General features: G+C 40.4%; 1 protein-coding gene across 1 annotated transcript; it reads left to right on the top strand.

Moving 5' to 3' along the window:
• Positions 1-320: 320 nt before the first annotated feature.
• LOC128937962 (protein mono-ADP-ribosyltransferase PARP14-like) lies at positions 321-19,190 on the top strand. Its single transcript, XM_054277863.1, has 17 exons — positions 321-513; positions 2,009-2,148; positions 2,232-2,265; positions 3,290-3,526; positions 4,078-4,314; positions 5,418-7,666; positions 8,168-8,395; positions 8,627-8,848; positions 9,286-9,349; positions 10,315-10,464; positions 11,161-11,223; positions 12,864-13,031; positions 13,156-13,368; positions 13,450-14,058; positions 14,586-14,731; positions 16,063-16,237; positions 17,835-19,190. The coding sequence occupies exons 1-17, from the start codon at positions 321-323 to the stop codon at positions 18,119-18,121; spliced, it is 5,415 nt and encodes a 1,804-aa protein (XP_054133838.1). The 3' UTR covers positions 18,122-19,190.
• Positions 19,191-20,177: the final 987 nt, after the last annotated feature.

The raw sequence follows: 20,177 nt of genomic DNA, 5'->3' as shown, positions 1-20,177 counted from the left end.
ACTCTGTGTGAGGATCGTCGTCTTGCAGAGGGGGTGGAAGAACTCCGGGGACAGCAGCGAGAGCGGCTGCCAGCCCCCGGCAGAGGGGCAAGCAGGGCATTGATAAGGCGAGGGGGAGCTTTGGATGTTCCAGGGGGAGAGGAGGGTTAAGGGCGCAGGTGTGAAGCTGTGTCTGGGGGGGCCGAGGAGGCGGCCCGGGGCAGGGCTACCTCGAGGGGCGGCAGAGGAGAAGCGAAAGGCTCGTGATTGCCGGAAAAGGCGCGCCCTGGTGCGCGGGGAATCGAAAGCGAAAGGGACGGGAGAGAAGCGGCCGGGCAGCCATGGAGGGGCAGCGGCCGTGCTCCTTCCCGCTGCTGGTGCGGGGGGACTGGGGCCCCGCCGAGCCGCCGCCCTCGCTCAGGAAGAAGCTGCTCTGCTACTTCCAGAGCCAGAAGCGCTCGGGCGGCGGCGAGTGCGAGCTGCGGACCGGGACCGACAGCGGGACCATCCTCGTCTGCTTCGCCCGGCCCGAGGGTGAGCGGCCGGGCCGGGGCGGACCGGGGAGAGGGGACCCGGCGAGGGCAGGGGCCCGGATTGGCGTGTGGGCGCCCTGCGGGGGTGCTGGGGTCGTAAATCGCAAGTCTAAACTTTCTGCAAGTTAAAAAAGACTGTTGCATGTAATACTATATCCCGTCTGGTACGTGATGTGCAGTATCTGTAGTATATAATATGTCGTATACACCCCCTCCTGTGCAGTATAGAATAGACTGTATGTAAACTTGGTGTGATTCTTGCGGATGTCCTGTGCAGGTCCAAAAGTTGGGGTCGATCTTTGTGGGTCCCTTCTAACTGAGAATGTGATATTTACTTATATATATGCCTAGATTTGGTGCTTAGCACTAGCCTCTGGTTTGTGTTTGGCATAAAGGCTGTAAGTGAATAAATATATCCTAGGAGGAATATATACATGCATACTCATCTTGATGTGCAGTAGTATTCTCTAAACTGCACTGGGAATAATCAATCTTGTATTAACCTAACAATTAAATTAGTTACAGATATATATTAAAAATGTGACATCATATTTTTATGAACTTGCAGGAAACCGGTAAAGGATTTCGCTTCAGTTGAGTTAAATGTATAGACATGCTCGTATGTGCAGAAACACACAGATACCTATGTGCAATGTTTCCTTTTCTTGCCTTAACATGCTTCCCAGTTGCTGGCTCTCCCTGCTGGTAAGTTCAGGACATACAGCCCCAAGCCATTTCGGCACTTTCTGGAAGAGGATTTTCAAGGCCTGGGGGGCCGGTACCAGGCCTCTCAGGGTACCACCATGAAACCCGTGACAGACCGAGTTTTGCATCTCTGGCAGTTTTTCGCGGGAGTAATGTCCTCTGCTGCTCTTCCTTTTTTTTTTTTTTTTTTTTTTTTTTTTTTTTTTTTTTTTTTTCATTAAGGAAGAAAGCCCCGTGCATTCTGCGTCAGCGTTATGAGTTTAAAGCTCTTCCATTTCGCGGGACGGTGTATCTGTATGTCCTTGTTCCGGCTGAGGTTAACATTTCCAGGAGCCGGGAGGGCACAGCCAGCTCCCTGGGGAAATTCGATCCCCCTGAGCCGTGCGGTGGAGCACGGAAAGGGAAGGGAGGGATGTTTTCCGGCGTTTGCCGAGTGTGTTGTCGGGTGAGCAGCGGCCCGAGAATCGTTCACCTGTCGTGTACACTCTGTTATCAGTACTGATGTCGTTCCTGCTCATTTTTCGTACTTCGTTGCTGTTTGTTTGTAATTTATTGTTCTCATCTCATCCTGTAGTGCTTAGCGGTTTTGTGCCTTCAGTTCTCCTCTCCATCCTGCCACGGCGGGGAGAGCTCACTACCTAGCGGCGAGGTCTGGCTCCTTTCAGTGGAAACAGTAAATTGCAGAATTCCATTCTTAAACTGCGACAGTGTCATAATGGTGGGAAAGTGCCGTGCAATGTAAAGCTGTGTTTCCGTTCAGAATTTCACAGGGCTTTTTTGCTTTTATTTAGTCAAGGAACGAGTTCTTAGGAGACAGTCTCATCAGTTGCATTTGGAAGGACAAGGAAAACTGAGGTTGTTTGTCACAGAGTCTGAAACAGCACGAGCTACTAAAGAGGAAACATTTGAAGAAAAATCAGTTCCCACAAAGGTGAATAAAAATTAACCAGAGCTTTGAAATAGTGGTGAGAGTGTCTAATCTGTCACTGATGTTTGGCTTTCATTTTATTTTAGGCTTTGGATGCCATGAGCAGCCTTCAAACAAAAGGTAAAATGTTATCCATCACTGTATGTGCTGATTCTTCAGAAAACAAAAGTGTTGGTGCTTTTCTCCACACATGGCCTCCAGTTCTCTAAGTTGTCATCTATTTTGTAGTTATACTAGAGAGGAAGCTGGAAATCTTCAGATTCTGCTCTCAGTTACTTCCTTGAGTCAGCCTCGCTTTCAGTTTTGGCTTTTTGGTATTTTCTTCATCGGACAGAGTGGAGGAAATTACTCCTTCATTGGTCTAGAAATTAGTAATTAGCCTCAGAAGAACTGTTGCTTCTTATTTCTTTAGTTTTCTTCTTGGTGGTGGTAGGCCTTGAAAGGCAGCTGTCTTTTGGAGATGTTATGGGTTTGGTATCAGTAGTTTTTGTACCTCAGTGAGCAGGCAGAGCCAGCCTGTTGGTGATTCACCTCTGGCCTCATCTCTCTGCAAAGCTGGTGACGTGCTTGCCCCTGGCAGACCCTGTACTTCTGAGATACTCAGTGGGCACCTCAGATATATTTTCTATTTGCAAGATGTTGTTGCATCCCTGTGAGCCCTTTGTGCACACAGGCCCTCCAGCTCTGTCATGCTGCGCTGATGGCAGGGCACAGTGGTCATCAGGAGGCTTTACACCAAGTCACACAAAGCTACCTGTGCATATCCTGAGCTATGTTCAGGCTTGTTTGGCCTGCACGGGGCTGAGAAACAGCTGCAGAGGCTGCAAGGTCTCTGCCACCCCTTACTGACATCTGAGCAGCTGTGGTCTGTTATCTCAATGGATTTTAGTTTTGTTTAGTCTCTGACCAGAGACATACCAGTGACATTGGTCTGTTTTTGTGCCACCAAAAAAGCTGCCTGCAGCCCTGCTGAATATTGCATCTGGGCTGTTTTGGATCTCAAAATGTTCAATGGTACTCTGCAGTATTTGTTTGGCTAACAATCTCTTTTCTTGGGAAAGGAAAAGAGAGAAAGGGTAAGAAGAATCTGTTCATTCCAGGAAATGCCTACCAACATTTTATGTGCCTTATCTTTCTGCTGCAGATGATACAAAAGCCTTGAAGAATGCAGAGAGTTTTGTTCCAAGCAGTGAACTCCAGGAGGAGGTTGACTCTGCAGAGGCCTCACCTTCGGTGGTATTTGAGAACATAGAGAGATGCAGTCCAAAGTGCTTAGAGATGCTGTTGGAGAACATCAGTGGCCTGACTGTAGATGCCGACTTTACTGTTGAACTGATACCTGAAATAAATGTTGCTGTAGCAACCTTTTTAAAAAATATTGGTAAGACAGGATGACACCATTATTAATTTCCATGTATAAGCATGAGTAATAGCTTTCAGAGCTCGATTCCTCTCCCATTAGAGATCCAGACTGTTTTTAAAAAAGCACCTGGATTGCAGTCTCTCAAGAAAAATGTCTTATGTGCAGCCCCACAAAAGTGCCTGTGATCCAAATGTTACACTGAAAAAAGAAAATGGTGGTATCTTTATTATTGAAATTGGATTTGAATGTTTTGTTGTTTTTATCTTATTTTGGATTAGATGAAGAAGAATTGAAAGTGCACTGAGTGTGGGGATTGCATGAAGTCTCCTTTAGAGAAGGCAGTAAACTTATGAGATGGGAACAGAGACATAGTGGTAGTGAATAGCAGAGAGTCACATGGTTGTGTGCTTTTCCTGTTTTTTTAACAACATAGAGTTATTTGGCACCAGAGACAATTTTGTTCCAAATATGGGGAGTAGACTCTGCTCATTTCTCTGCCTGAAGTGATAGCCAGTGCTGATAATGACACAGGAAAACACAGTCAGTCCTTACTGCTCTTCTGTTTACAGATACTAAGGAACTTGTCGAAAAATGTTCACAGCACAAGAGAGTCAGAGAATTCAACATGACTGCCTGGCTTCTAGAATCAACACAGAGCATCAAGGCTGAAAACCTACCAGAGAGCATTTCCTCAGACTACCTCACAGTGTACTTTGAGAGCGCACGGAACGGAGGGGGGCCCGTGGCAGATGTCCAGCTCTTCCCTGAGGAGAACTCAGCCATCATTACATTCTGTGACCACAAAGGTAATTCTGTCCTTTGCCTGACCAAGGTACTCGCAGGCAGATAACCTGCCAGGAAGTTACTGAAAATATGGGCATTAGGAGAAGCCTGGCTTTCTGTTACTGAAGTTAGTGTACACTGTCCTGTTCCTAGGAAGTGCTTTGGATGTAGAAATACTGCTGCATGTCTAGGGATTCAGTATCTGTTGAGGGGGGGGGTTGTTTGTTTTGGTTTTTGTTACCAGAGATTTATTTCAATATCTGCCTTGTCCATGGGGTTTTCTCACTGGTGTTCTTTCCCCATTTGCAGAGGTTTGAATATGCAATGTAAAATTAATGGTACTTACAGGTAAAGGGACAGAGCAGAATCCATGTCACTAGGTCAATGACTTAGTGTCAGTAACACAGTTAACTTTCAGAAACTTAATAAGGTCAAATATCCTCATTTCAAGCTAATTAAGTCAAATATCTTTGTTATCAGGGAAGAACAGAGCTAAAGAAAAAACTTGTTACTATTTCTTGTGTTCCTCGAATCACTGTCCGGTTTTTGTGCCAGTGCAACTTCTGGTAAATATCTGTGAGGAGACTCCTGGCTTAATAAATTTACTTTGAGAAAAAGCTTTATCTGCCAGGTGATTTTCTTCTGATTCTCAGGATTTTCTGAAGAATATTTTGTACTTGAAGGTAAAACATAATTTGGATCATTGTAATGGAGTTTTAAGCTCCTGCCAACATTATAATTTCTTTGCTTTTTCCATTCCAACAAAAATGACAAAAAAAAAAGTAAAAATGTGCTGGCACTAGGAGATTTATTTTATGTTGAGGGTAAGGAGTATTTCATAGTAGTACGTTGAAAAGGCCTTGCTCTGTGGTGGAGTTTCCTTGGGAAATGAGCAGGGTGTAGCTCTGCATGGGAATGCAGGCATGAGCATATTTACCAAACAAGCTGGAGCCAAGGTTTCTATCTTGTCCCCTGCAGAGTTGTTTGGAAATCAGAAAGACATAAAAACAGTTATTTGAAATGAAAGAAAAGGAAAATCAATGTAATAATTCTAAGAACAGAGACATTTGCCTGATTTAAAGTTAATGATCTATGTTTGTTTGTACATTTGTGCACTGACTTTCAGATGTAACCACGGTCTTGAAAAAGAAACATTTACTGGACCAGACACTGATTTCTGTGCATCCATTTTACCACTCCCTGGGAACAGCTCTCTATGGAGAAGAAAGACCAGCTTTCAAGATGCCAGACCCCATTGGGGTGCCACTAGACCCGTATGTATGGCAGTTTTTACAAAGGCATGCCAATCTGACCCAGGACATAAACCAGGAAATGGCAGTTTGCCATTCTGAGCTCAAATGGCCCCAAGCAGACTGTGCAAACCCAGAAGTTATGCTGTGCCCATCACCATCTCTCTGCAAGCAGAAAAAGCCAATGATTAAGTTGCTCAAGACATGGCAGCAAGATGCTTCCACTGAGTTCTCGCGTATCATGGCACGTTACATAGCTATAAAGTGTAAAGTCAATTCATCAGGTTGGGAAGATGTGAAAAAAAGGTTGTCAAAAGATGTTGCTCTGATCATAACTGATATTTCTGAGGAGATGGTGGTGATTGCAGGCAACAGAGCAGCAGTGGACAGTGCAGAGAAAGAAGTGAGGGAATGCATGAAGCAAAGTGAAAGGGAAAAACAGAGCATAGAAATTTCTGTGTCAGTGATCCCAGGGAAGTATGCTGTGCTGCACAATGCTGGGTTAGAAGAGAATATTCAGAAGGAATATCCATGCCTAAAGCTCTTTTATGATGACAAAAAAAGGACTGTTCAGTTGTGTGGATTACCTGCAGAAGTATATAAAGTCAAAGCTGAGTTACTGGAAAAGGTATTGAGTATGCCATGTACATCAGTTACCACTGACCCCCATGTTTTCCACTATCTACAGTGTGTAGATAATAAAAAAACATCAGATATATTATTCATTAGGGAAAAAATTATTGCTTTTTATGAACTTCAGGATGATACTGTGTTGCTATATGGAGATGCTCACAAAGATCTTCTAGAAGCAGAAAAGCAAATAAAAACAGGTTTAGAAAGCAAGTGCATCAATGTGGGGGATGGTGAAGTTACTAAAAAGGATCAGTGGAGCAATCTTCTTCTCTCCTTGCTCAACACATATAATTCTTCCCAGGAAATTGTCATCACTTGGGAGTCCGTTGGAAAAGAAAATAAAATTATTATTGCTGGCTTTTCTAAGGCTGTAACAGAGGTTTATCAGAGACTTAATGCTTTTGTAGATAGAAACAAAATCATTGAAGAAGTAATCCCAGCTAAATCAGCGGTAATAGTGCAGTTTGTAGAGAATGAGAAGTCTGGCGTTTGTAAAGAATTGAAGAAAAAAGGTGTGACAGTATGTTTTGACACCAAGACACCATGTATTTCTCTGAGGGGACCAAAAGCAGAAGTGCTAGAAGCATTCACCATGTTTGAAAAAACTGTCTCATCCCTTTACTCAAAAAATGTGCCAATTGATAAACCAGGGGCAAAGGAGTTCTTCACCGACAGGAAAGATTTATGTATTTTAGAAGCAAAGCAGAAATATAGCTGTTTCATTAGGATTAAGGAAGAAGAAGAAGAAGAAGAACAGAAGGGTGGAAAAGCTGGTAATAAAGTGAAAAAAAAAATGTACTGTGAAAAAAACCTGCCAGGTGGAATTACGTTAGGAGTATATAGAGGTGACTTGTGTGACTACCCGGTTGATGTTGTGGTGAATGCATCTAATGAAAAACTAAAACACATTGGTGGCCTGGCTGAGGCGCTGTCAAGAGCAGCTGGGCCAGCACTGCAGGAGGAGTGTGATGAGCTGGTGAGGAGGCTGGGGGATTTCCAGCCCGGTGGCGCAGTGATGACGCGCGCCGGGAAACTGCCCTGCAAGAACGTCATCCACGCTGTCGGGCCCAGGTGGAGCGAGAGGGAGTCACAAAAGTGCATGTGGTTGTTGAAGAAGACAGTGAAAAGATGTCTACAACTAGCTGATATATACAATCATCGTTCCATAGCTCTGCCTCCTATAAGTGGAGGGATTTATGGCTTTCCACCACAGATCTGCGCGGATTCAATTGTGTCCTCCATTAGGGAGACCTTGGAAGAACTCATGGAGGACAGAAACTTGAAGGAGATCCATCTTGTGAGTAATTCAGAAGAAATTGTTCAGGTTCTGAGTGAGACAGTAAAAAAAGTGTTTTCAGCTAAATCATTCTCCCCAAAACGGCCGACGCTGAACAAAAGCCAGAAGGAGAATAGAAAAGGGGATCTGAAGATGATTACAACGAATGAAGGACTTTGCATCCGAGTGGAGAAGAAGAATATTCAGGAAGCTGTGGTAAGTCTTTACTTTTCGGACTCCTTTCTAACTTGATGGTAAGATCTTTCAGTTTAAATGAAAAAGGACAGACAGTAGGTTTTACAAGTGCTTGCAACATAAGGAAAACCAGCTGTGTGCTAGCTAAACAAGGATGCAGGCTTGCAAAACTTGAGTGTAGGTTGAGATCTGTTACTGCAGCCATTTCTAGAGGGCAGCTGTGAATTTCAGAATGTTTCAATTCCCAGCTAAATCTTGTTTGTTTCCTAGATCTAAGGCCAACAAGTAAAAGAGTTGGGGTTTTTTTTCTTAAAGGGGAGATACTAAAGTACTTTGTACTTTGTAAAAGTAACTGTCTTGGGTGGATATTAGGGGAAATAGGTACCTGTCTAGGCTGCTGTTTTGGGTATCCACTGGCATCTTGTTTCTTTTGCTTTGTGTTGCATTGGTAGGGCTTCTAATCTTGGTGCATTTTTTGTTGGAATTCTAGCTGTAGCTGTTTTCATTGTAATCTTGTTGCAGACGGATGTTGTTGTCAACAGCGTTGGCACAGATCTGCTGTTTGGCGAGGGGCCTCTTTGCAAAGCCGTGCTGGAAAGAGCTGGGCCAGCTCTCAAAGTTGAGTTTGACACCAAGAAAAGTCAGAACTCAGGTCCTGGGAGTGTGGTCTGCACCAGTGGATATGCTATGGCCTGCAAGTCTATCTTTCATGCCATAATACCCAAGTGGGGTGGAGGACAGACAGAGAAGGTATATAATAATTATTAACCCCAAATCCACCCCAGCTATATATTTGTTTGGGATCTGGCCTGAAATTTCAGGTTTAAATATAGTTAATTTAGATGGCTTGACTCCATTCTCTTCCATTGGAGTGACCTTAAAGATGTCTTGATGCACTCAGAGCTGCTTATCATACTGGTTTCTTTGGAACTAATAATAAATTATGCCTTTAGAAAAAAGTACCTTTGCTGTGTTTTACAGGAGTTAGAAGATGCAATCAATTTCTGCTTGAAGAAAACTGAAGAACTTGGACTGAAAACAATCACTTTCCCAGCTATTGGGACTGGAGGATTTGGATTTCCTAAAATCCTTGTTTCTAAATTAATGTTTGATGTGGTATTCAAGTTCAGTAGTAGTCACACTCTGAAGAATCTCCAGGAAGTTCATTTTCTCTTGCTACCACAAGATCTTGATAGCATTCAGGTAGTTCTTCTAAGGACAAATCTGTCTTTGTAACATACTGCTCTATTTACACTTTAATAATCTGTTTTACTTATACTGCTTTCTAAGGGAATCATTTGGCACTTTCTTACTGCTGTGGGCCAGCAACAGTGGGATGTCTTTCCAGTGTCTCTGAAATATAAACTCTCAGCAAGCAGAAGCTGCAGACAAAATTGGCCTTGCTGTTGGCACTCTGAAGATGCTTTAGATGCTTCCTCATCTTTTGCCAGAAGAGTTCTAGCAATGCAGAGCTATCTCTTATCACACTGTCCACACTGGACCTTCTGCTGTTATTAACAATTAAATATGACTCTAAAATGTGTGAGGTGTCTCAGCAAGAGGCTACACGGCTGTTAATGTTAATTACAGAAACATTCAGTGTACATACTGTGAAATACTATCTTTTTTTCTCTTCTTAGGCTTTTACCACTGAACTAGCACGTAGGGCAGGTGAAAGTGGCACTGCTGCAGCAGCACAGCCAAGTAAGTTGTGTGTGTAGAGGTGGGACAGAATGTAAATGCTGTTACATGGTTTTATGTGTATCAGGAAACAAAAGAAATGTCATCAGGGCACAGGGCATTTTTTGTCCTCCTAATGGACTTGCATTCTTAAATGTCATTTGTAAAATTCTTAGGGAGGAATTTCTTTTGTTGAGGGCATGCTGAACTCTTAGTGAGGCCGGTCTTATCAAAACAAAAAGGGTGTTCTGATAGGAGACACAGTAGTTTGTCCTGCTTAAAGGATATAAGAATTTGCAATCACTTGGCCAAACAAGCCATAAATAACATGTATTTCTGTAGCTTTAGTCTCCTACAAATATATATTTATATATACAGAGTGGATAATTTCCTTTCCATTTATTAATTGACAATAGTGGGACACAATAGCCAGAACATGTGTGTACTTCAACAAGGGCAGAGCCTTATTTGTAAGGATATAAAGCCCTTCCTCCTCAGTTGCTGAGTATCAAAGAGATGAAGTTAAGAGTGGGCAGATAAAATACGAGCTAGGTTAGATAAGTTTAGACTACAAGAAAGGAATAGTTTTGTATCCATGAAGGCAAGTATGAAATAACTTACAAAAGGGATGTGATCTGATCTCCATTACTGGCAACACTTAAGCTGGATGCTCCATTTCTTGTAAGAATTAATTCAGGAAACTCTGTTACAGAGCTGGTCAGGTCAGATAAACCTGAAGCCATTTTCTGAATTCATATTGCATAAATTTACAGGAACAGAAATGGTTTCACTTCCATAGCACAAACAGGAAGAATACTGTACCTCTCAGCTTTCAGAAATGGAATAAAGAGAAAAACAGAGACACTCTACATCCATCAAACTGATCTAGAGCATATTCCTTAGAAGGATAAGGAGTTTCAATCAGTGGAAGAGAATAACGCTCCAAACTAAAGGAGAAGTGATTTAATGTATTTTTCTTTCCCATGCAGGTTTCATCAGGCCTGTTTCTACTGACCTGTTGGGAGCTCATGAAATGAAGATTGGTTCCATCACACTGCAAGTAATTAGTGGAGATATTACCAAGGAAGATACAGAGGTTATTGTAAACATAGCAAATTCAACATTTGATGGCAAAGCAGGTAATATATTGAATATGTAGTTCTTTAGCAATAAATCTGGGCTAGTTTTTAGAAGGGGGTACAGGAAAGAATTGTCCACAAGGAAAACTTTTATGAAACATTTTTCAGATGAGTTATTTTCATTAGAGTTATGATTAGCCAGGAAATAGATCTTAAACAGGTTTTTTACATGTCCTGAATATTTGATTTCATTTTCAAACAGAAGGCTTCTGACCATATTTTTCTTGCTTAAAACCATAAGTGTTTAAATGGAATTTTTAGATTAAGTATAATTCTAAAAAAATGCTCTTATCCTAAAATGTTTCACTGGAAGACAAAGCTCTGGTTAAGTAAATTGCCCTATAAGAAGCAGAGGGTTTTTACTAATTATAGTGAATTATAAGCATGCGAGATACCAAATGATACCAGTTCAAAGCCATTGGAGAGTTTGGTGAGAGCCATATGGGTTTGTTGAGTGAAACAATGAAATAGGAGTTTTTAATGACTTCTAACCAGCAGTGAAGGAAACATTTTCTCTGCAGCCAAAGCTGTGTGTCATGGACAGTACTTAGGGAAAATGTCACAGTTTTGAACTTTGTGGTCTCTTGCCATACAGCAATTTAGGGTATTTGTAGGGTACAGAAGTTGGGTAGAGTTTTGAGTAAAGATAGTTGTGGAGACTTAATGAATGTGTGTGCTTTTCTTGTGTGATTTAAGGGGTCTTCAAAGCAATTATGGATGCTGCTGGTCCCCAGGTAGCAAATGAATGTGCTCAATATGGTATGTTAAAGCCTGTTATTTTTTTGATAATTCTTTTTTTGTCGTGTTCATTCTCACTGAAAACTTAAATTTGCTTTATAATTCTCTACTCTGACATAATTGTTTTATCTGAATAATACAGCTTTCACTTTTAGGAACTTTGAAAAGTCCCCTGCTTGTTTTGACATACTACCTTGAGAATTTTTTCTTTTCATAGTTGTTGATCAATAACTAAAACATCTGTGTTACACACTTTATTCTCATACTGGATCCAAAACACAGCCCTGAACTGGCTACTAAGAGGAAAACTAGCTCTATTCCAGCTGAAATCAGGACAACCCTGATCATAAGTTCTTCCATAGTCTGCATTCTGCCAGACCAGCAGAGCAGTAGAATTCCAGCTCATGGTGGTTGGTCTCTGCAAGCACAGAAAGGGACATTTTAGATGCATAACCTAAATGTGCCTGCTCTGAATCTGGAAACTGATTTTCAAGATGGAGTTTCCTAGATTTTTTTCCCAGCCTTTGGCTCTGTAGGAACTTTTGTACAAACAAACATATATCATTAACTTCAAATCAGGTAAATGTCTCTGTTCTTAGAACTATTACACTGATTCTTATTTTCTTGTTCTTTCATTTCAAAGAGCTATTTTTATGTCTTTCTGATTTCCAAACTACTCTGTAGGAGACAAGATAGAAACCTTGGCTCCAACTTGTTTGGTAAATATGCTCATGCCTGCATTCCCATGCAGAGCTACACCCTGCTCATTTCCCAAGGAAACTCCACCACAGAGCAAGGCCTTATCAACGTACTACTATGAAGTACTCCTTACCCTCAACTTAAAATAACTCCTAGTGCCAGTGCAGTTTTTACTTTTTTGTTGGAGTGGACAAAACATAGAAATGATAATGTTGGCAGGAACCGAAAACCCCATTACAGTGTTCCAAATTACATTTTACCTTCATGTACAAAATATTCTTCAGAAAATCCTGAGAGTCAGAAGAAAATCACCTGGCAGATAAAGCTTTTTGTCACAGTAAATTTATCAGTCTGATCTCAGTGCTTGCAGAGCATCTTACAGTCATTACTTTTGTGATCTGTGAGGTGGTCTGGGACTCTGTGCTCTTCAGTCCATTCATCCTCACAATATGGCTCCATTTTGTAAGCAAACATGAGTGCTCTGAGAAATCACAAACATCTTTTTAAAAATTCCATATTGTTCTTAAGTCAATTGGTCATAATCTTAATGATACTCTTTTAGCCACTCAGCTCTGCTGCAGTATAAGAATTCAGGCTTTTAAGGAATAAGTTGCATAAGAAAAGTTTTCACATATAAATTAATTTGGCATGCTTTTAAGTAGAAGTGCGATGTATTCAAAGTCATCATAAATTCTTATATTGTCCTTAATAGGAAAATGCTTTGTAGCAGAGGTCTCGGGAAATTAGAAAACACACATTTACTTGAATTAATTTTCAAAGAAACTCTGCAGATTATTTAAAAAGAAAACCAGAATCAAGTAAACCCACAAAAAAATAGCTCACAGCGGATTTCTTTCCACTTTTTCCACTTCTCTTGTACTACCAGTATAACAGAAAATACTGCCAAAAGAGATTGCCACTTTGTAAATATTATGTCTCCTCCTTTATCTTCTCTCTTCCAGCTGGGAAGCATCAAAGTGGCTTTATTACAACACAAGGTGGGAACCTGTTGTGCAGTAAAATCATCCATTTGATTACTGATAACCAGGTGAAGAGTCAGGTCTCCAAAGTGCTTCATGAGTGTGAACAAAGGATGTACAAATCTGTTGCCTTCCCAGCTATTGGAACAGGTTTGTGTTTTCTTGGGAAAGCAATGTGTGATGGGGGCAGTTCAGAAACAGACAAACTTAATATGGGTAACAGTAGACTTGCACAAAAACTGTTCACTGATATGTGCCTTTTATTTTTGTTTAGGTCAAGCAGGACTGAGTTCAGCCAAGGTAGCTGATGAAATGTTGGATGCTGTTGTGGAATTTGCAAGACAAAAATCAGTACAGCATTTACAGACAATTAAGATCGTGATCTTCCAGACAAATATGCTCAGGGACTTTTATGAAAGCATGAAGAAAAGAGAAAATTCAGATTCATCCACAACAGAATCAGAATCATGGATATCTATGTTTAAGTGTAAGTTGTTTTCTGTGTGCATGGGCAAATAAAACTGAAGTTCTTTTATTTACAACTAATAATTGATGTATTTATCCACAGCATTTTTTTGGGGCAGAAAACAATCTTCTGAGAAGAAAAAGTCCATGATTTTGGAGAAGAAAGTTCATTTAGTCACATTTCAAATTTGCGGAGAAAGCCAAGAAAAGGTGGATGCAGCTGAGTCCTGGATAAAGGATTTAATTTTAAAGGAACAGTTTGAAAACACCATTTCAGATGAGGCAATTGAAAATTTTGATGAGATGCAATTTGCTATTTTGGATGATCTCCAGAGAAGAAATCAAGTCACCATTGAGATTTTCAATAAGCTTTCTCCCCCTCAAATTACAATTTCTGGTATTAGCAGGGATGTCTGTTCCGTTTCTCGAAAAGTTCAAGAAATGGTCCAAAAAATTAAATCTACTGAAGAAGAGCAATCCAAGGCAGAACTGCTTTATAACCTGGTAGAATGGAGGTATCTAGGAAGCAATGATAGCTTTGTTGCTTTTGATAAACTGACAAATATGCAGCTGGAGTCTGCCAGAATGGATAAAAAGCCAAATCTGAATGTCAGAATTAAAAATAAGAACTACAAGGTGAATCTGAAGACTCTAAGGGCTACTGATGACCAAGGAAAAATTAAAATCCTTCAACGTGTGACAAAGGATGAAGGTAAATAACACTTTTGTTAAATAAAAAAAACTTGAATAATTATTATTGAATGATGATTTAGATAAATGCAAGCTCAGGTATCCCAAAGAAGTAAGGTATTCCTTAGCTTTTTTCCCTTTTTCTTTTTTTTTTTTTTCCTCAGCCAGGAGTTTTGAGTTTCATAATCAGTGGGAAGTATGAGTGAAATCAGAACATCAGTTTTAAGTGCAAATATTGTCTGCATATATGTGACTGGTGAGCATAGATTTCATGCTTTAATCTGACAAAGGAGGTGGTGTATGAAGAATACATAAAATTCTTCTGGAGTTTCAAAGCTTGTTTTTGTTAGATATTGGTATGGGGATGATTAGACAAAATTTAAAGTCTTTACAGTGTATTACAGAACCAGTGATGTTTGGAGGAGCAAGAGCACTCGTTGAATGAGTTATTGCAGAAGGTGTTGTCCTCTTTGTCCTCTCTGTGCTTTGTAAGATGTGCCTGTGGAGCTGAGCTAGTTGTCTGTCAATAATGCAACCTCTGTTTTGCAGATGTGCAGTCAATAGAGCTGCCTAAGGAGTGGACAGACATGCAGAGTGAACAGGTCAAAGTGGTGGAGCTCAAGCCATCACATCCTGAATACACAACAGTTGAGAAGATGTTCAAGACAACATGTGCTAATTTTAACATAGAGAAGGTGATACCATATGGGGTGGGGAGGGGGGAAAATGTCAATGCTTGGGCAAGAAACAATGTACTTCCTAAATATGTGCTTATGAGGTGTCTGCAACCCAGTACACCCTTTGTGTGTCAGTCTCCCCAGCATTGCACAGGGTGAATATAAATCACAGCAACTTTCCTAAGAGCTGTTCTGCCATTTCTGGCATGTAATGGTGCAAAAACAGTGACTGTCAGTCTTCAGGCTGACTCTTTGTTCAATTCATGTGCTAATCTCTAGCTATTATGGTATTTCCAATTAGGAAATTCTATATTGAAATGGAGGCCTGAGCAAATGCATTTAGAATACAAAGAAAAATACAAAGTCCTTGCAGACTGATATAAAGCTTTGGACTAATTTACAACTTCTCCCCTGTCATCCCAGAGCCTTTCAGGCCTGCCTGTCAGTTTTAACCAGTGTCAGTATTTGATCTTGCTTATTTAGAAGTCTGCAACACAATGCACAGAGATTTAATTGCCAGGAAGAAGATGGAATTGTTCTGAATCAAGAGAAGAGATAAACAGTAGAAAATACAATCAAATTAGGAGTGAGGATAATGTGCTTAAAAATTTTTCTTCCATCACGAGCTTCAATGAGCATGGTCATGAAAACACACAAAGAGAGCAAAATATTAATGTATTACAGAAAAAAAATCAAGTTAGTGACATTATGTCTTTTTCTGTTAAAAATGCAAAGCTGTTACAGAAGTGTCTTTAAGATTATACTTTGTTGGAGACACTGCTTTCCCTTAAGCTATATTCACATTGTTGGCATAGGGAGACAGCAACATCCATCCTCCCACCAAGTGATTTTTATTTAGTAATTTCTTATGGGTTGCTAAGCTACACATTAGAGGAAGCAATTTTGACTTGCAAGCTTAGATCTTGAAGAGAAACTTAACCTAATGCTATTGCTACACTCTGTCCTTTAGTGAGAAAATCATCAGTAAAGATGATGAGGATGTATAGAAGGCATCTTCCATCATTGCCTCTAGCAGTGGTACAGCAGCCTGTTCCTAGAAATGACAATGCACAGCCACCATGACTGCTGGGTACCTGGTACACTGGGCAAGACAAATGGATACCCAAAATTACTGAGCTTGAAACTCTTATGAGCTGCTTTGGTTTGTGATTTTTCAGGATGCCTACATATTCAGTTCCTTTACCCAAACCTCATAGTACCAGGACATAGTGAAAATTGCTCTAATTCTTTCAGTTTGATTTCATTTTAATGTTTTTCTGCCATGATAAATATTCATCCCTACCTCATTTTCCCCTCATATAAATATAGTTAATTTTTTAATTTTGCAGATTGAAAGAATACAAAATCGCATCCTCTGGCAGACATATCAATTAAAAAAAAAATCTATCTGTGAAAAGAACAAAAATCAAAATAATGAGAGGTTGCTATTTCATGGGACAGCTGCATCCTCATTGAGTTTGATTAACTCCTATGGATTTAATCGTGGATATGCTGGAAAGAATGGTGAGTCATTATCCAAATCAGTTGATTTCCAAGGCATGTATGAGAGCTGCAGGGTGTCACTGTTGTAGTGCTGTCAGCACAACATGAAAGCTTAATAAAATTACAGAACACAATAATAAACAGCTCCTGAGATTAATCTATATGGACAGAGGAATTATTCTGTTCAGTTAAGCACTTGTTGCTGGATGCCACCAGGTAAAGGATATCAAAAAGAGTTCCCCTGCTCTGAAATGAAGCTTGGGCAGCTTCTGGGAATTGTTTTGTGTCATTTACCTAGAGAAAGGAACAAGGAACACTGTTCAACATCCTTAGCTGATGTAACAGCCACTAGCTGATGGTGTCTCCTCTCCTCTTAGACAAAGACAGGTAGCAAAGTAGAAGTGCAAATCCTTCTCCTGTTGCCTCCAAAGATTAGGACAGTTTAAGATCCCACATCTGTACCAATTTTATGCTTACAAAATCTGTGAGATCCATTAGTTAATTCTTAGCCTTTAATAGTTGTTAGAGACAACTTAAATATTTAACATAAAGATATTATGCAGTAGTTCAAAGCTTGTTCTGTCCACTTCTAGTAATCTTGTTATGTGTATTATTTGGCAGCACTCAGAGATGAAGGACAGGATCCAAAGAAGTGGAATGTGGACTGAATTGAGCTGCTAGTTGATTTTAGTGGCCATGAAACCTCACTTCAGAAATCCTTAATTTTTGTTCTTAATGTTTTCTTCCTTGAGACAGAGTTGTACATGCCTAGGGCTGATTTGATCTTGAGAGAGCTGGGCAGCTTAACTCAGATCTAGTTGATACTTCAGTGTGGTCTGGATCCAAAGACCTTTCTCTGTCTGGATCCTCTGCAGGTACTAACTCTGAGATTTTCTTTAATAAATGAAGCCCAGCATACACAAAATATATCAGGTTGTGCACAGGTAGGAAATGCAGCCACCATTTCTTTTTAAAACATGGTCAGAGGAGATGTAGTTTTGTTTTCTTGCTCTTTGGTAGTGTCAGGAGGTTGGATTTATTCAGGAAGCAAGAGCCCTAGATCCCCATGTCCTTTCTCTGTTTTTCATCCACCTTTTCATCTCAGCTGTGATTAATGATTGGGAAGGCACACTTGCCTTCTGTGAGGCTGAGTAGCCAAGCAAAAGTATCCAAAGATCAGGGCAGCCAGATAGGAAGGACCTGTTTGGTCTGAACAGCGTTATACCAATGTCAGAAAAAAGAAATTTGTCTTGAACAAAGACATGTGATTTCTCTGACTTGCTGAGAAGTGTGACTAGAAAACTATAATTACACTTATATAGTCGTAAGTCCAAAAGTCTCTGAAGAATTGCAATTTGATGGATTGCAGGCTAAACGATGTTAAACAGAGGAGTTCTTTTCTCCATAGGAAAGAGAAGTCAAAACCTGAGTGTTGATATTTATCTGCTATCTATGTGGGTTCATATTTGATTCTGATACAAAGGGTTAGTACTAGAATTTTGTGTTTGAACTCTAACCACATTTATAGATTCTGCAGAGTTAAAAAAAAGGAGTTTTAGAGATTCTGAAGAGAATAAGAACAGTTAACTGTATTTGAAAATGTTGTTTTTCCTCACAGCTGCAGCCATTGGAGATGGAACCTACTTTGCTGTCCATGCAAGTTACTCTGCCCAGGATATTTATTCTGTTCCAGATGTCAATGGCAGGAAACACATGTACTTGGCTCGGGTCCTGACTGGGCAGTACTGTGCTGGGAGAGCAGGACTGAAGGCTCCACCAGCAAGGAGCCAAGCAGATCCTACTGACCTGTTTGACAGTGTGGTCAATAACGAGTTTAATCCCACAATGTTTGTCATATTTAATGACATTCAGGCATATCCACAATACCTTATTACTTTCAAATAGTAGAATGATCTTAATAGTCTTGAAAATTTTAGTGCCTTTTACATTTAAGAATTTACAGAGCAATTTTAAATTCTTTTTACATCTAGGTTTCTTCTTTATTGATCTGTCCATGTGTTGAAATATGTCTTCAAATTATCAACAGGACCAACATAAGCAAATATTTTAGAGCATGCTATTTCAGTACTCACATCTCAAGTTCAGTTATGCAGAGATGTAGGCAAGAGCTGTGAGAACAACTTTAACTTCTTCCTGCACAAGGCAGAGGGGAGTGGTAGAGGAGGAAGCTGCTCTGCCTTACCTGTGGCCAGCAGTAAGAGGTGTGGGGTCGGTCAGAGAACCTCTGCATGTTCCTGTTTCCAGTAGTCACCATAAAGCACTTTCTTGTGAGAATTTATTCAAAATGCTCTGTGCTGAGGGAATCTGAAAGGTCTTTTGCAATCAAAGCAGTGCTGTGATTCTAATTACCTCACCCACCAGCAGAGTTTTCAGTCATCCTTAGGTATCCACTCAGCCTTGTTGGTGCTAAAAGTCTGGAAGAAAAAGAATGCCAATATGAACATGCACTTTGCATTTATTATTTCAGACCCCTTACCTACCTGTCTGTTACCCTAGCATACTTTGGTTATTCCTTAGGTATAAATCACTGTATTCATACCCACTTCTTAGGGGAATTCTCTGTAGTCCCCTCTTGTTACTTCCAGCTTCCACAAAGTAATTGCTTTTGCAGTTTTCAAGACTGGAAAGAGAGACTTTTAAATTTTTTTCTTTTTGACACTGAATCATTGACGCTTTGTAGAATCACCAATTTGCAGAGTCAATATAGAGGCATAACTCATTTTACATGCTTAAATAACTTAAAAATTTTTAAAGTTCTCTAAAAACTGTAAATAATAGCATCTTTTCAAGTAGTGCTTTTAATCACATCCTAACCTTAAAACTGCCAATCAAAAGCCATATACTCAGTTTAATAAAAGTAGTTTCAAACAGCTACATTGTATTGCTGCGCTGCTAGAGGTACACACTTTACTTAAAAGTGTTGCTTCATATTTGAATTTGTTACAGTGATGCAATAAAGATTTCCAAGACAAAATGGTTTTCTTGTGTTGTTTGAGTGACATGACTTGTCTGTACAATTTCCAGGTGAAATTATTCTGCCTTAGCCAAAAAAGGACCTGTGCTGCAAATAGCTGCCATGATGTCTTAAAACTTTGTCATGATGTTCTCATTGTCTGCAAAGAAGAAAAGGGTTTACAGTATTTGAAGTTTGCAATATAAACAATTTCTGCTTTTCATAGCATACTGCTCATGCAGCACTTCAGATGAATAAATGTCCTGCATAAATTCCCATTTAAAGCAAAGCAGAGTGTTACCCACTCCCACTTAATAGATTTTGTTCCCTGTGAAAAGGTGAGGAGTCCTTTAATATTTTTCTGCTTTTGGGGGTATTTTTCTGTGTCATGGAAACACTGCAGCAGCCAAAGCAACTCGGTTTAGCTGAAAGCACCAGGCATCCACGGCTTCTCCCATTGTTGTCACCAAGCAGCTTGGAGAGCCAGGACACACCACTTTGTATTTGTGTGGCCTTCTTTATACCTGATTATCTTGGAAAGCAGCAGGAGCTGCAAGATAAAGAACCTCAAAAGCCCAGATAACTTTCATCACTGGTGGTAAAAGTTTCTTCAGTCATTTCCATAGCAGAAATGGGGGGGTTCCTCTGTTGTTCAGTGTTTGTGGACTGAGAAGCTGGGAAAAGCCTGTGTTGTGTGTGATTAATAAAATCCCAGTCACAAAAGGAACTGGGTGTGCTGTTTGACAGATGGCTGGCTATGAACCAGCCCATGCCCAGATGGCTGAGAAGATCAGTGACATCCTGTCTTGTATCAGCAATAGTGTGGCCACAGGACCAAGGGCTGTGACTGTCCCTTGTGCTGGGCACTCATGAAGCATCTTAAGTTCTGTGCTTATTTTTAGGTCCATCACGACAATAAAGACATTTAGGTGCTGGAGTGTGTCCAGAGAAGGGAACAGAGCTGGGGAAACTCACCCTGGAGAAAAG

The sequence above is a fragment of the Melozone crissalis genome, unplaced genomic scaffold (assembly GCF_028551555.1).
Source record: "Melozone crissalis strain CALT ecotype California unplaced genomic scaffold, PUWL_Pcris_2 ptg000023l_1, whole genome shotgun sequence".
NCBI classification, from domain to species: domain Eukaryota; kingdom Metazoa; phylum Chordata; class Aves; order Passeriformes; family Passerellidae; genus Melozone; species Melozone crissalis.
Note: the sequence above shows the minus strand (reverse complement) of the source record. Positions and strands in the feature narration are given on the sequence as shown.